The 16,740-nt window shown below is 30.7% G+C and overlaps 2 protein-coding genes across 6 annotated transcripts; one reads left to right on the top strand and one right to left on the bottom strand.

Moving 5' to 3' along the window:
• Window positions 1–159: 159 nt before the first annotated feature.
• On the bottom strand, window positions 160–903 carry LOC113862572 (voltage-gated hydrogen channel 1). The gene has a single exon (XM_027495652.1). The coding sequence runs from the start codon at window positions 901–903 to the stop codon at window positions 160–162; it is 744 nt and encodes a 247-aa protein (XP_027351453.1).
• Window positions 904–2,253: 1,350 nt separating this feature from the next.
• On the top strand, window positions 2,254–15,860 carry LOC113863137 (probable aldo-keto reductase 2). Of its 5 annotated transcripts, none has more exons than XM_027496583.1 (6): window positions 2,297–2,443; window positions 12,092–12,213; window positions 12,440–12,640; window positions 13,082–13,254; window positions 13,375–13,477; window positions 15,225–15,860. In XM_027496583.1, the coding sequence occupies exons 1-6, from the start codon at window positions 2,353–2,355 to the stop codon at window positions 15,561–15,563; spliced, it is 1,029 nt and encodes a 342-aa protein (XP_027352384.1). In that variant the 5' UTR covers window positions 2,297–2,352; the 3' UTR covers window positions 15,564–15,860. The 5 variants fall into 5 exon arrangements, with proteins under 5 accessions (XP_027352385.1, XP_027352384.1, XP_027352389.1 ...); XM_027496585.1 differs by lacking the exon at window positions 2,297–2,443 and adding an exon at window positions 10,523–10,551 and having other exon boundaries at window positions 12,018–12,213; window positions 13,375–13,473; window positions 15,236–15,731; XM_027496584.1 differs by lacking the exons at window positions 12,092–12,213; window positions 12,440–12,640; window positions 13,082–13,254; window positions 13,375–13,477; window positions 15,225–15,860 and adding exons at window positions 2,743–2,943; window positions 3,451–3,623; window positions 3,724–3,826; window positions 5,164–5,816 and having other exon boundaries at window positions 2,254–2,565.
• Window positions 15,861–16,740: the final 880 nt, after the last annotated feature.

Here is a 16,740-nt window from a genome sequence, read left to right as displayed (position 1 = left end):
TTTCTTATTTATAAAGCATTCGTTTCCTTCTCTTTCTGTGATCCTTCCGACCAATCATAATTAAGTAGCAGAAATGTCCTCTAACCATCATGACGAAATGTTACATGATGCAATATCAATGGCTAAATTGAAAAAGTACAAGGCCACACCATGTGAATTTCAAAACTTCATTGAACTTATGAAAGTGCTTCCATCCCTACATTTATCTAAATCCTCTTTAAGCTTTTCAATTGTATTGTCCTTCTCATGTATTCTTTCCAAGAGCCTCATATTCTCTTCTTTGAGTGCCTCAAATTGGTTAACTATCCCTGCAATTTGAGCTTCAATGGCCTCATCACTTAGCTCAAAGACACTTTCTACCACTCTAATGACACGCCACAAACTCACTACAACCAACAAACCACCCCCTTTTCTCATCACAAAGGCTTCCAAAACTATAGCCCCTATGGCCACAACTCCATCAATAACATGTCCCAAATGCTTGAAAAATGAAGAGCCTAACCCCACAAGTAAAGCCATTGTCTTTGCTAAAAGAAGACTTGTTATACCAATTCCAATCCAATGGAAACTTAGTTCCACCTTTTGGTTCATGTCTTGTTCGCATGTAACTAAAGATGAAGATAGCTCAAGGATTGTGATGATGAGGTCAACAATAAGCAATGAGATTGAAAACACATGCACCCATGTTGATTCAAGGAAATTGACCAAATGGGCACGCCATGGTGCTCCACTCAAATCTTCTTGGTTGAAGGTGGCAAAAAAAAGTAACCACCTTTGCCTTCTCTTCCATGATTTTATTAGAATTCGGACAGAGGAATCTAATATTTGCATGGAAAAAGAATTGGTGGGTGTTTGTGTTTGATTAGTTTCGGAGGAAAAACGAATGGATTTCATGTTGGTCATTGATGAGAAATGCAAGTTGGAGATTTGGTAATAAGAGTAGCAAGTTTCATAATTTTAATACTAGAGAAATGTTAGTTAATTGTGACGTAGTGGATATGCTATGTTCTTGAAGTGCAAGTAAGGTATGAAGGTTTTGCATACTTAAGCTTTAGGGTCACGTTAGACGGCCACATTATTTGCTTATTTAAGGTTGTAGTAATTAAGAATGTCTTCCCAAACACTAAATATTTATGTTATTGTGTATTCATGTACCGCAAAATGTCATTATTGTATCTAAAGGTATGGTCGCAGCCTGGAAAATCTTCTCCAGAACATTTTGATCGTGCATTCAATCAACTGTAAAAAGAGAGTATAATTTTGATGTTAAATTTCTCAACTAAGCTGATTTGGACAAACAATCAAATTTGACTTGTCATTAGTGTATGTCTTATAATTTTACTTTGTTAAAAAAATTTTACAAAATGAAAAAAAAGAAAAAATATATAAATTAAATTATAAAAACTGTTATCCAAGTTTAATATAAGTTTTTAATTTGAGGGTTTTTTTAATTAATATGGAATTTAAAAATGTTATATACTTAATAATTATCATGGACGATTTTTATATAAAATTTAAAAATCGTTTTTTGAGTTTTATAAAATTAACTAATTTTATATAAAAATTGTCAATAGTAAGTTTATAATTTTTAAAAAAATCGAGTAACATTTTTTTTACTTTCTTATACTTCTATAATTCTTTCTAAAATTTTATATTTAAGTATACATTTTCAAATTTTATATTAAAAATCATAAATTTGACATTATTTTTTACTAGTTTTAATATATTTTTTTCAATTTTAGTAAATTTCTTTGTAATTTCTTCAAACTTATTTTTAGTTTTTATTTTTTTATAATTTTTTATTGCTTATCTAATTTATTAAAATACTTTCAAATATTCACTTTTGATTCAACCGTGTCAAAAGACTAAAAATAACAATAGTAAAAAAGTAAGACAAAAGAAACTAAAACAAAAGGATGTAAAAATGTAAGGACAAAAATATATTTAAACTTTTTTTAATTAATTTAAATCTTTGGGCGAACGGTGGGTGAACACCTGAGGGGCGGCACTGAGGGGCGGCGGTAGACAAATTCAAAGTGGTGTTCGAGTACCTGTCCAATCTGATAAGACAAATCAACATAGTATAGTCTTGTTGGTCTAGAAACATCCGTTCTAGGCACTGACACAAGTGTCATGAATATATAAGGCCCCTTATACGCAGAGTATTTTATTTTTTATTAATAATTATAAAATATTATTTTAACATTCTTTCTGATAATTCTATAATTTTGAAATTACAAATATTTTTATTTTGAACTTCTTATGCCGACTGAAAAACAGAATAAATAGAGTGGAATCTGTGTGATGATTGTGTGTAGTCAGAGGGAGGAGAAGCAGTGACAGAACCTGGAAATGGCGAAAGTGGGTAGAATGATGTTGGGTTCACAAGGCTTGGAAGTGTCTATGCAGGGACTTGGATGCATGGGCATGTCTGCATTCTATGGTCCTCCAAAGCCTGAACCTGACATGATTGCTCTTATCCACCATGCTGTTCAAAGTGGTGTCACTTTTCTTGACACTTCTGACGTCTATGGTCCTCACACCAACGAAATCCTTCTTGGAAAGGTTCCAATTTTAAGCTTGTTTCAGCTACCCTTTTCGGTTTTCTTTTGATTATTTGAGTTGTTTGATATGATAATGAATGATAAATCTGAGTTTGAATTTTGTTACAATTTGCTTTGGCCTAATGGCATATGAAATTTTACGATATGATTTGATGAAGTATATGAAATTGTGGGATAGGCTCTTAAAGGAGGGGTGAGAGAGAAGGTTGAATTGGCCACAAAGTTTGGAATCAACTATTCTGAAGGGAAAAGGGAGATCCGTGGTGATCCAGCATACGTGAGAGCTGCTTGTGAGGGCAGCTTGAAGAGACTTGGAATTGGTTGCATCGATCTCTATTACCAACATCGGATTGATACTCGTGTGCCTATTGAAGTCACGGTTTGTCACTGTTTTTTTAAACTTGCATCTAAAGATATACAATAAGAATCTATAGAATACGAATCTATGTGTAGTAAGTTTTTATCTAAAATAACAAAATATCACATAGTTAAAAGTCTTTAATAATATTAAATACTACCATTTTTAAATTGAAAAAAACTACTATTTCTTCATTTCTTAACATTTGTCTCTGTCGACTCATGTTAAGAAAACTAATACTATTGACATATTTGGCACCCTACTAGGATATGTCCCGGTGTTCCTTCTGGAGAATCTGAAACAAAGTTTGATCTTGTAATGGCTTCAGTAACTTGGGGTCTTGAACGGAGTAGTATGTTTGAAGCATTAGTTTACTTGAGGAAATTTGATATTTTCCAATGGAAACACTTTCTATAAAACGTTAGATGATATCAATATTTGATGTGGGAAATAACTATTTGTTCGCATATATAAGACGACAATAAATGATGACTTTTTGAGTTTTTCTTTTGCTTTTTGTATTGTAAGATTGGTGAGCTTAAGAAACTTCTTGAGGAGGGGAAAATAAAATACATTGGTCTGTCTGAGGCCTCAGCTTCAACAATAAGAAGAGCACATGCAGTTCATCCAATAACAGCTGTGCAATTGGAGTGGTCTCTATGGTCAAGAGATGTAGAGGAAGACATTATTCCAACTTGCAGGTGTGACTTAATATTCAAATATTATGTTCTGTTGTTATTGTTATCTATCTATTCTCTTTTTAGGAATGTAACTTCATGTCTTTTAATTTGTCCTTTTCAGGGAACTTGGTATTGGAATCGTTGCATACAGTCCTCTTGGGCGAGGATTCTTTTCGTCAGGAACAAAGCTGCTTGAGAATTTGGCAAAGGATGACTTCCGGCAGGTATGTTGAAAGCATGCTTTTTTTACGGAAATTCGTGTCAATTGTGCTCTTTCATAGTCAATTCTCATAGCAATGCTTCAGAACCTTGGATTATTTCTAACCTTTGCTGTCTTCAAGTTTAATTAGTCCCAACATTAATGATTAAAATACCTGTTAGTAAGTATTATTGTTGAATCATTCATTCTTGTGGTCTGTTGTGATCCCCATTAGATCATGTTCATTATACAATAATTGTGCTTACTGACTGCGAACATTAAACAATAAAATTTTGTAAGCACCATGGCCAGAATCAACACAGTTGTTTATTTAAGCTTTGTGATCCATTATTTTTTTTTTATAATAAAACATTTTAGCAGAACATGTAATAGTGATGGATGAGGGTGTGTAACAACTCAATTAAACTCTTATGAGTAAGCTCTTATCAAATGAGAGTTTATTCATAAGCTTGATAATGGAACTTTTTGAAAATAAGATAGAGAAGAAAGCTTTCTTTGATAAACATATATGTGAAGCTCTTTGAAACAAGCTAGAAAGAATATATCCGAAGGTTGTAAGGCGCTTTCATAAGCCTAATTACCCCTGCCAAATTTCACCTAATTGCTACTTGTAAACATGATTGAGAATTCTAAACAATAAGCAGGACCATATCATGTGGCTACCCTTAATCTGGATTTCCAAAAGGAAATAAATAAGTAAATTCAGTAATAGCTTAGCCTTCGGGCCACAACGGACATGCCAACTACTACAAAAAATCATAGTTGCTTAATTGTGCAAACAAGTCAATTAGCCGACTGAAGTAAATGCAGAAAGTAAAATGCACATACTTCAAGCCTTAATAAAAGACTAACGTACATCCTACCCATTGAGATTTGCATCGAACGTTCCTTTTCAAAGTGTTAGCATTTATTTATTCTGTGGGTACAAGGAATACTTATTAACATCAAAGCTTGTCACGGTTTTGCCCAGTAACTTTCAAGAATGCATTCTTCCTGTGCACTTACTGTCCTTTCACTTTCCACAATAACCTTTTCAGCCTATATTGAGATCTAAACTTTTAGAAGATATTGAATGACCAAACAAAAATTTATAAGAAGAGAGAGTGAATGAAAACATTAGATTTGAAGAGAAGTTAACATGACATATATATTTGAAATATGATTTTATGACATGCTGTGGCCTGTTGTAGCATCCCTAAGTCCAGGTTATTGAATTTTTCCTACTTGACACCTTGTATCTAACTATATGTGTAAATAAGGGAAATTACTTGTTATCTTTTTAAATGTCAATTATTGAGACCTAAATAAAATCTTCTGTGTATATGTTTGAATCTATTGCAGACACTGCCTAGACTCCAACCTGAAAACTTGGAGCAGAACAAGACTATATTTGAGAGAGTTAATGAATTTGCTGCAAAAAAGGGATGTACTCCATCTCAGCTTGCATTGGCCTGGGTTCATCACCAAGGAAATGATGTGTGCCCTATACCTGGAACCACCAAAATTGAAAACTTTAATCAGAACATTGGGGCTTTGTCTGTCAAACTAACACCAGAAGAAATGGCAGAACTTGAGTCCTTTGCTGCTGCAGATGCTGTGAAGGGTGATAGGTACCAGGATGATATGGCTACATGGAAGCATTCTGATACTCCACCACTTTCTTCTTGGCAAGCTTGAAAATGAAGTGCGTTGCTTAATGCTTATGCTAGTGTTCCTTAAGTATTTGCTGCTTGCTACTTTAACAAACAGAACAGTATGAGGGCTCATTCCTTTGCATTAGAAAGGAATTTTGCTGAATAAACCTTCCTAGTTTCTGGCAGTTGACGAGTTTGGTTATGAATATGATTCCATATAGGTGTGTATGTATATTTCAGAATAAACCTGGAAAGAATGTGAAAAGGCTATGGTATGTCTTTTTTGTTGGATATTTTATGTATGAACTGATATAAATTAATTTTTGTTATAATTTTAATTTAATTTCAAATTAATTTAATGTCAAAATATTAACTTTAATTTAATTCTAAATTAATTTGATATCATAATATTGAACTATGTTGTTTAGTCCATATTATAAATAATTATTGTTATTAGGCTTATTTATAAGAACTTTATAATTATTAGTAGATATAGTTTTATGGTTATTGTTATTGAAATGAGTCATATTAGATAGGTTTGACTTATTGTTATTAACCAGAGAGGTTTCTATTCTTAATTACTTCAGAATAATTGTTATCTTATCGAGATATAGACAGTGTACTTAGAGCATATGAAAGGGTGATAAAAGAAGTTTTCTCTTTGTTTTCTAGTTTTCTTTCATATTGAGAATTAAATTCTAATTTTTTCTTTAAGAGATATAGAGCTTTTCTAATTGTTTAAAAATATATATTTATACATATGATGAGCTCAATTTAGGATTTTGAATTTTTTTTGATTAATTTCAAAATTAATTTAGGGCTTTTGTTACTGTTAATATTATGAATAAATTGATGTAAAAATCGTGTGAAATAGATTTGTGTACAAGGAGAATTTTGGTTTTAAAATCATAAATACTAACTTTTGAACTCAATTTAAATTTGAAAATTTTCAAATCCATACGTTTGTGAAAAACTTTCAATTTCTTAGGACTTCTATAAAATAGGAAATTTCAAATCTTTTAACACTAAAATCATGAATTTTCATCAAGTATTGAGGGAGAAATAATGAAAAAACTCAAACTATCCACTCTTTTTTCATAGCATTAATGTTAGAGACTGTGATTTGAAACAAAAATTACATAGATTTTGTAGAGTTTTGAAAAAGAAAATCCATAAACATTTGATTGATTTTAGTTATTATTCTATATGCTTATGTTTTAAGATGGTGTGTGTGGTGTTATAGAGTACAAAACTTTATTGTCATATAAGAACTATGTTTTTCAATTTTTTTATGAGTTTTAAATTAGTTTTGAATTTTGTTGTTCAAGTGTTGAATTTAATTTGGTTGTACATAGTGAATTTGTGGTTTGTACTTGGTCATAGTTAATCTTTGTTGTTTCTTTTCTATTTATTCTAATTGATGGGATTTAGATACCTTATTGTGAGTTTTTCACAAGATAGGGTAATGTGGAAAGAGATAACTACAAAAGGTTATGCAAGATGAAATTTGTGGGTCTACGGATTTATTTTCCCTTAAGATCTTATGTCAATCTTGTTCTTATCTATTCATTTGAGTATAATTAAAATGAGTGGATATAAATTGGACTATTATCTTGAAAATTTGTTTTGCTACTTTTTGATGTAGGGTTGTCATTTTAAACCATAAATTTGTTTGCTCCAATTAATGCATATATTACGAAAGCATATATTACAAAAGCCCTCTTTCTTATGCAAGTTCAACTTCTAATTTATATCAAAGTATTTCCTTAATAATTTTTCTTTTTCTATTTCAAGTCTAAATTAAAATAATATTTCCAATGTCTAGTCATTGACAAACTTCTTCTAAATGGAGGAAGACTTTGTAATTTCGTTGTTGTATTGCATAAATTAATTATTGCATTATATTGATGGCTGCATTGTCACTTGCTATGATGAATATTTTGGGGCATGTTTGTAGTATATAGTATTACATTATATCGTATTGGCAACAAATACTAAAAATAAATATATAAATCTATTTTACTATAGTAATCAATATGAATAATAGTAATAATGAAACCTATTTTTTTTATTTTAAAATTATTGGTAAATTAGATTTATTTTATAGACATCAGAAGTAATTTTGTTAAAAAATTTTATTGTAAAAAAATGCTTAAAATATTATATACTCTTCTAATTTTGGTTTAAAGTTTTTTTTTATACATATTTTTGACACTAGTATGCACATTATGTTCAACATACTTATCAATTTGGTATTATTTGATTAATTAAATTATTCGTGTTCTATTATGTGTATATTATTGATTATTGTGATTATGTCATATTGCTATTACAAAATTTTGAGACATATTTCTGAGATATGTTGTTTTAGACTATTTTGTGTTCTTGGGTATTTTTCACAATTGTGAACTCGCCTTCGCGAGATAGATTATGATAAAATATTGTTATATGAAATTTATTGTAATTAATGTGGCATTGAAAATAATTTAAATAATGCATCTACTCTATCAATTTGTCTTTATTGATTAGTTCCTAATGATTAGCAATTATATTTTAAAGTTTTCAGTATCCTTTCAATATTAGCTTTAAAAATATAATTGTTTTCTATACCGTGGGAGTTAACTCTTGTATTATAATTCGGAACATTGCGATGGGATTATAATTGCATGAGGTAACATTGTTGTTATTATAAACTCTATCTTGTCTATTTGAGTTTACTCGACAAAAATCTCTCATTTATGTATAAATTTTAGCTTTGTCAAATGAACTCTCTACCAAAGCTGAATGAAAGCAATTATGAGTACTAGGTTGATTCTGTTAAACTATTCTTTGCCTTTTTTTAACTTTACTAAGAATGAGCCAAATGCTTCCACACCCAAATCTTTCGCTAGCTGATAAGTAAGCTCATTTTAATAAAATATGTCTCTAGACAAGAAATTTGATAAAACCCTCTCTTGACTTTAACAAAAATACAATTGATAAATGTATTTATTTATCTGAGGAATAGTGGGAGAAATTTGTTGCTATTAATAATTTGTTGATGACATCCTTTTGGCTAGTAATGATGTTGATTTTCTAAATGAAACTAAACATATGCTTACCACTCATTTTGATATGAAGGATCTTGGTGATGCATCTTTTATTTTAGGCATTGAGATTCATCGCAACAGATATTGCAGTATCCTTAGGTTGTCTCAACAAAGATATATTGATAAAATCCTGAATGAGTTCAATATGCAATTTTGTGATCCTTGTATTGCCCCATTCAAAAGGGTGTAGAATTTTCCAAAGCCCAGTGTCCTCATACTAAAAGTGAAGTAGTAAATATAGAGAAAATTCATTATTCTTTTGTTGTTGGTAGCCTTATAAACGCCTTGATATTGCTTTTGTTGTTGGCATATTTGTGAGATACTTGAGTAAACCTAGTGTGGCACATTGGTAGGCTGCAAAGCGTGTTTTGGGTATCTGAAAGGTACAAGAGATTATAATATAGGAGATTAGGTCATCTTGAGGTGATATATTATTGTGATTCTGATTATCGTGGTTGTTCAAATGTTTATAAGTCCACATCAAGTTATGTATTTGTATTAGCTGATAAGCTATCTCTTGAAAGAATGTCAAATAGACTCTTACAACTACATCATCAACTATGAAAGTATAATATATAGCCTGTTATGAGGCTACACGTTAGGCAATAAGGTTGAAAAACTTTATTACTGAATTTGATGTGAAGAGTATCTCTTTAGGCCTTTAACTATATATGGTGATAACTTTGTAATAATTAGTTTATCTCTCAATAATAATAGCTCAAAGCGAACAAAACACTTTAAGACAAAGTTTATGTTTGTGAGAGAGAAAATACAAAAGTTTAAAACTCGTGTTAAGCATATCGCTACTGAACCTATGGTTTCTAATCTCTTAACAAAAAGGATAGCTATTAAAGTTTTTGTTGAACATGTAATCCTGTGTGTGGGTGTAATAAAGTCCCTTTGGTATTTTAGATTAGTGAGAGTTTATTCTCATATTTTGTTATGATCTCGTATTTGTAATGTTTTGAGACATTGATAATATTTGAGACATTATTGTTCAAACAATAGTTATTGTTATTATTTTTTGTCATATACATTTGTTTTATTTAGTTTAATTATTATAATTATTATTGTATATGTATATACTGTGATTGTGGAGACATTTTGGATCCAGTATCAATTTTGTTGTTGTAATAAGATTTCTTGAATCTTATAAAGCATCTTGTGCTTTAAGATTTTCCCATTTATTCATATTTCACTCTGTTGTTGAGTCACCGAATATAGGTGTCTTATAATATATGATATTATTACTCTTTCGAGTATGATTTTTTGCATTGTTAAGATGTTTATAGTTTGTGTTGACTTATTTTGTCATCTTGTTGTGGCCACATATTATTGATTAATATGGAATAATATGATGTTTTTGATTTATATTGTCCAAGTGAAAGACTGTTAGATATTTTATGTGTGAACTGACATAAATCAATTTTTGTTATAACTTTAATTTAATTTTAGATTAATTTGATACTAAAATATTGAACTATGTTGTTTAGACCATATTATAAATAATTATTGTTATTAAGTTTATTTGTAATAACTTTATAATTATTAGTGGATATAGTGATAGGAATTCTCTCTCTGTTTTTTAGTTTTCTCTCATCAATGACTTATTAACCTCAACTGTTTTAAATAATTCTAACACCTAATCCTATTATAATGTATCTATATCACTTGTCATATTGAGAAGTAGATTTCAATTTTTCTTTCGAGCCACGTCTTTTTCTGCTGAATGTCATGCTTATTGCCTTGAAAAAGCAATTTCAGTTATATATCTTGTTTCAAAGACGTCTGCATGATGTCAGGATTTGTATTTTTATAAATTTGAACAATTGATTTTTGTCCTAACAGCCTTCGATTTCACACTATTAGACTTGAGGGCATCCAGATTCAGAATGCTATCACTTGAAAGCAAATGACCTTTATATATTACTTTCTCTTGGAGCTTAGTATACAAATTAGTGTGTTTCAAAATACGTTATGCAGAAGTTAAAACTATTAGTGTCGAAGTGAACGTGGATTTACTATCTAAACGTGAATACAAACATGCACAGATGCACTTAATGTGTAACTTTGGAAATATGTTTGGAGTTCTCCTTTGACGAATTCTGTTTGCAAAAGTTTTGGTTTCTATTAATTAGACTATTGTTGACATGCTGTGCTCGTGAAGTGTAGCTTAGCTCTGAAATTTTTTGTTACTTTAGCTTTAGGGTAACGTTGGACAGCCACGTTAATTGCACGCGGTTATCGACATCGAGAATGTCATAATGTTTGATTATTATTTTAAAAACACTTCAAAAGTGATTTCCTAAAATTATTGTGATAATCTAAAATGAGAGTCCAAGATAAACAGAGTTTTAAAAACACTAATAATGCTATTGAAAAAAAAATAAAAATCTATAATACCTTTAAATTTTTTTAAAATATCTACATAAAAAATTCCAACCAACACTATTTAGCACATGTTTAAATAATATAATAAATTATTATATTTATTATATTTTAATAAGTTGATGAATGGTTAAATTTTTGAACAGAATCAAGACGTAATTAATACTCAACAAATTAAAATTTAAAGATGAAATAATAATATTATATTAATATATTTTTATATTTTTAATTTTATTATTATTAATATTTAATTATTATATTAATATATTATGTTATAATTTTTTTATTTTAATAAATAAAAATTATATTCTATTTAAAATTAAAAATATTGATATACATGTTTAAATAATAAATTATTATATTTATAATATTTAACGATTTAAAGAAGAATAGGACATAATTAAAATTAAATAAATTAAAAAATTAAAAATAAAATAATATTATTATATTTATATATTTTTAATTTTAACTTTATTAATATTTAGTTATTATATTAATATATTATATTATTATTTTTTATTTATAATAAATAAAAATTATTTAAATAAAAATTATATTTTATTTAAAATTAAAAATTTATAAAAAATAGAAATTTAATATACTATATATATATATATATTTATATTAATAAGACTACGTAAAAAATAATATTTTTAAATAAATTATATATAATAATATATATTTTTATAATTTATTATATTTTTTTATTAGTATAAATTTTTTGAGTAGAATAACCTAATAATCATAAAAAAAATTTAAAGCATTACAGCATACACCGATAAAATAAAAGAAAGGTGAAAAGTTTGGTATTGATGATGATTTAAGAGCAATGGATATATAAATTATTTCCACTTGTTTTTATAATTATGACTAATCATAAAATATTATTTATAATCTAATCAAGCGGAGTGGGTGGAACATGTACGTCAGATTCTACTTAGACTAAGTCGAAATAATATCCAAACACACATTCACTTGTAACCAATGGGAATTCATTTGAGTTAAACCCAATATATTGGAACCTGTCTTGTGCTAACTGGCAGTGGAAGCACACAGCATTACAAGGTATGGCAAAAGTGGGTAGAATGAAGTTGGGTTCACAAGGCTTGGAAGTGTCCATGCAGGGACTTGGTTGCATGGGCATGTCTGCATTCTATGGTCCTCCTAAGCCAGAACCTGACATGATTGATCTTATCCACCATGCTGTTGAAAGCGGTGTCACTTTTTTTGACTCTTCTGACATCTATGGTCCTCACACAAACGAACTCCTTCTTGGAAAGGTTCCAACTTTAAGTTTGTTTCCACTGCCCTTTTGGGCTTTCTTTTGATTCTTCGTGTTGTTTGATATGATAATTCTGGGTCTGAATTTTGTTGCAATTTGCTTTGTTCTAGTGGCATATGTTTTGAGCATGCATATGATATGATGGGAAAGGATAGGATGATTTGTGAATTGTGAATTGTGAGCTAATATATATATATATATATTTGCATGAAATTGTGAGACAGGCTTTGAACGGAGGTGTGAGAGAGAAGGTTGAGTTGGCCACCAAGTTTGGAATCAACTTTGCTGGAGGGAAAGGTGAGATCCGTGGTGATCCAGCATACGTGAGAGTTGCTTGTGAGGGCAGCTTGAAGAGACTTGGTATCGATTGCATTGATCTCTATTATCAACATCGGGTTGATACTCGTGTGCCTATTGAAGTCACGGTTTGGCCCTTTCTCTGCGCTTTGGTTTAATCATGTTTTCATTCGTTTCTTAATGGAACATGTACTTGACAAGTTGACATAGAGTATGAAAGTTTGATCTTGTAATGGCTTTAGTGTCTTGAACATAATACTATGAAGCTTTAGTTTACTTCAGGAAATGAAATATTTTTTCTACAATATTGATCGGAACACTTTCTAAATTATTAAAAGGGATCTTATGGTAAACATCTCAAAGAATTTAGTTTTTGACCAATCTTAATGACAGTGTGATTCATATAACCAACCTCATCTAGTGTGACAAGGCTTGGTTGTTGTTGTATTGATTTGAACACTTTTTACATTCACATGCTTACTTTCTCTTTTTTTACACACGTTATGGAATTTTAAAAAGTCAGTCTATGATGACTTCAAGTTTTTCCTTTTGTTTATTCATAATGTAAGATTGGGGAGCTTAAAAAACTTGTTGAGGAGGGAAAAATAAAATACATTGGTCTGTCTGAGGCCTCAGCTTCAACAATCAGAAGAGCACATGCAGTTCATCCAATAACAGCTGTGCAATTGGAGTGGTCTCTATGGTCAAGAGATGTGGAGGAAGAAATTATTCCAACTTGCAGGTGGGATCTTTTGAAGAAACATTATGTTTTTCATCTGAATTTTCTTTTCAGGGACTTGTAAAAATGCAATGATATGAGGTCTAACTTTCTGACTTTCAACTTTTCCTTCTCAATTGTCAGGGAACTTGGTATTGGAATCGTTGCATATAGTCCTCTTGGGCTAGGATTCTTCTCATCAGGAGCAAAGTTGCTTGAGATTATGTCACAGGATGACGTCCGGCGGGTTTGTGGACAACTATGCCTTTAAAGAACATTCATATCCTTTACTTGTGCATTTTCAAAATCAAATCTCCTAGCACTGCTTTGGAACCTTGGATTATTTCAAGGCCCTTGAATGTCACAGTCACTCAGTGACACCTACTTCTAACTTCGGCTCTCTTTTGAATTTTAAATTTTTATTAGTCCCAAAACTAATGATTAAATTTCCTGTTAATATTATTGTTAAATTATTCATTCTTATTTTATGTAGTGATCCCATTAGTTATATCTTCACTACACAATAATTATGTTTGCTAACAGAAAACAATTAAAAAAAATGAATTTTTATGCATTGTTGCCAAATCAGCATATCTAAGTGTTTAAGCTTTGTGTATGGTTGTTGCATTCAGCTTGACTATAGTTGAAAATAGTTCATTTACATTCTTCATCTAATTTTTTCCATTTCCTCAAAAAACAGTTTGGCAGTACATGTATTAGGATCACATTGTAAATGAACACAGAATTCTAAACAATAAACAGAAACATATCGTGTAAGCTTCCCGTAGTCTAATTTTCCAAAGGCAATTAAGTAAGTAAATGCAGGATTAGCCTCAGCCCACGATAGAAAAGATAATTACTTGTAAAATTTGTCATTTAATTGTGCATTTTCATGATAAGTCTAGAGCCTGAGAATAAATCATAAGTCAAATGTGACGTAAATGGAGAAAATAAAACACTGATATTTCAAGCCTTAATACACGAGTAACAAATCATTTCCATTATGCATTGATATTTCCATATAATATTTCTTTTCAAGTAGTTGGAATTGATTTATTCAGTACAAAACATGTATGTTAACATCGAAGTTGGTCATTTGTTTTTCCCTCTTGCTATCAGTGTTGCATTCATCCTGTATACTTACTGTCCTTTTGATGCAAACCAGTAAAGATAAACAAGGAAAAAAGGAAAAGAAAGCTGATATTACTTGATATAAAAAGGAAAAATCCGTAGAATGAGTACTATTGCCCAGAGCTATGCTCCTACAGAGAGCTAATGCCCTCCCTCCATAACTAACTTCTTAATTTTCAGACAAGATGCCCTCTCACACACCAACCCTACTACTATAACAGACTCCATCCTTAGCCACTTACACTCTCTCTGCCAAGTCACCCTCCTTGCCTATACATTTCTTCTTTCTTCTAGTGTAAACCTTCCATAGTGTAGGCTTGGCTCCATTTGAGCCCATCTCCTCACCCGTGGCCCTAAGACTTTTCACATCCCATGATTAACTATTCCTACAATGAGATCTGAATTATGAGGTGTGAGGAGATGTTGAGTGACCAAACAAAAGTTAAAAAGAAAAAAGAGAAAGACAAAAGCATGAATGAAAACATAGCATGCCTTGAAAAAAAGGAAAACATGTTGTATATTTCTTCATTTTGATCCTATATGCTTAATGCAGATATTGTTTCTTTGTAGTACATCAGGTATTGGGTTAATACACAATATTATGGGATGAGAATTGTACATCATCAAGATGCACAATATTGTGACCAAAAAGGAAAAAAAAGAGAGAAAATATTTGAAATAGATAGTAATATATTTGATTGCATAACATGCTATGGCCAATTGCCACTTCCCTAGATCCAAGTTTTAGGATTTTTCCTACTTGACACCTGATAGTCAATCTGGGAATTTTTCTTGATATTTTATTAAATGCCCATCATTGATACCTAAATATAATCCTCTGCATGTGTTTAAATTTGTTGCAGACTCTACCTAGATTCAAACCTGAAAATGTGGAGCAGAATAAGACTATATTTGAGAAGGTTAATGAACTGGCTGCAAAAAAGGGATGCACTCCATCTCAGCTTGCATTGGCCTGGGTACATCACCAAGGAAAAGATGTGTGCCCTATACCTGGAACCACCAAAATTGAGAACTTCAATCAGAACATTGGAGCTTTGTCTGTCAAACTAACTCCAGAAGAAATGGCAGAACTTGAGTCCTTTGCAGCTGCTGATGCTGTCAAGGGTGATAGATGCAGGGCTGATACACCTACTTGGAGGAAATCGGATACTCCACCACTTTCCTCTTGGAAAGCTGCATAATGAAGTCCATTTCATAATGCTTATACTAGTCTCTATCTTAGGTGTTTGCTGCTGCTAAGGAACAGACCAATATGAGGGGAATATGTTCACTTTCGAAAGGAATTTGGCTCCATAAGCCTTTCTAGTTTCTAGCAGTTCATGTGTCTTTTTAAATGGTTTGAACTCTATGGCAGATGACTCCATATTTGTGTGTGTATCAGAATAAACTAAGACAAGCTTGTGAAAAGGCAAGCTATGGCTTGACTAATTAGCTTAAGCAATATCTTGCTTAAGCTGCGAATGCTAATTAATCTTTTGAGTACAGTTGGAGTGAGTTTTCACATCTACATGATCTATGGATTAGTTTCTTTTTTTCGAAAAATTAAAAATTGATTTTGTCCTAACAGGTATTGTTTACACACTACACAAAACAGGATCCAAATGCTATCACTTGACCTGGATAACTACATCTATAACTTTTGAGATATTTTTGGGTTTTTCTGAATTTTAATTGCGGCAGCCAAACTTTTAGTTATATCCTTAATTAATGATTCTTGACATGTGCTCGTAAGGACGAAGTTTACTGTTTTGGAACAACCTGAATCATCTCTCACACGTTTGCCATGGAAGATTCAATAACATTGTTATAAGGCAACCACACTATTTTCACTTGCAAGGTTCATGCAACTACTGCAAAAGTAGTAAATCAAAACCATATTGTACCTAAAAGTCTTAAGGTGCGTTTGATATATGCTTATTTAAGGAATTATTCGTTCTTTTTAAAACAATGACTTATTTCATAAATTTAACCATAAAATTTATTAAGGTTAGCTAAAAACAATTTAATAAGTTATACCAAAAATAACTTATTAAAATAAGTTGTTTTCAGTATGAGAGTTATAAATTATTTTTCATAAGTTTTTTTAAACAGGCCTTTAAAAGGAAATTGACACTATCGACTTGGTTATCCACAAGGCTGATAGTGATACTCCTTTACTCACTTTAACTCTTCCTTTATGGTTTCTTACAGGTTAATCCAATCTTAGTCCAAATATGGAAGGAAGCTAAGTCAAGGTAATGTAGCAAATGTAGCACTGTTTGGCCCAACTCTGAATGAAAACAGAGAGCACGAAAGAAAATATTACTCCCTCCATTTCAAATTGATTGAAATTTAAGGCATTTTCCCGAAGATTAAAGA

The sequence above is a fragment of the Abrus precatorius genome, unplaced genomic scaffold, assembly GCF_003935025.1.
Source record: "Abrus precatorius isolate BTA unplaced genomic scaffold, Abrus_2018 Scaffold3, whole genome shotgun sequence".
In the NCBI taxonomy this organism is placed as follows: Eukaryota; Viridiplantae; Streptophyta; class Magnoliopsida; order Fabales; family Fabaceae; genus Abrus; species Abrus precatorius.
The sequence above is the reverse complement of the archived record's forward strand: the minus strand, read 5'-3'. Positions and strand labels throughout refer to the sequence as shown.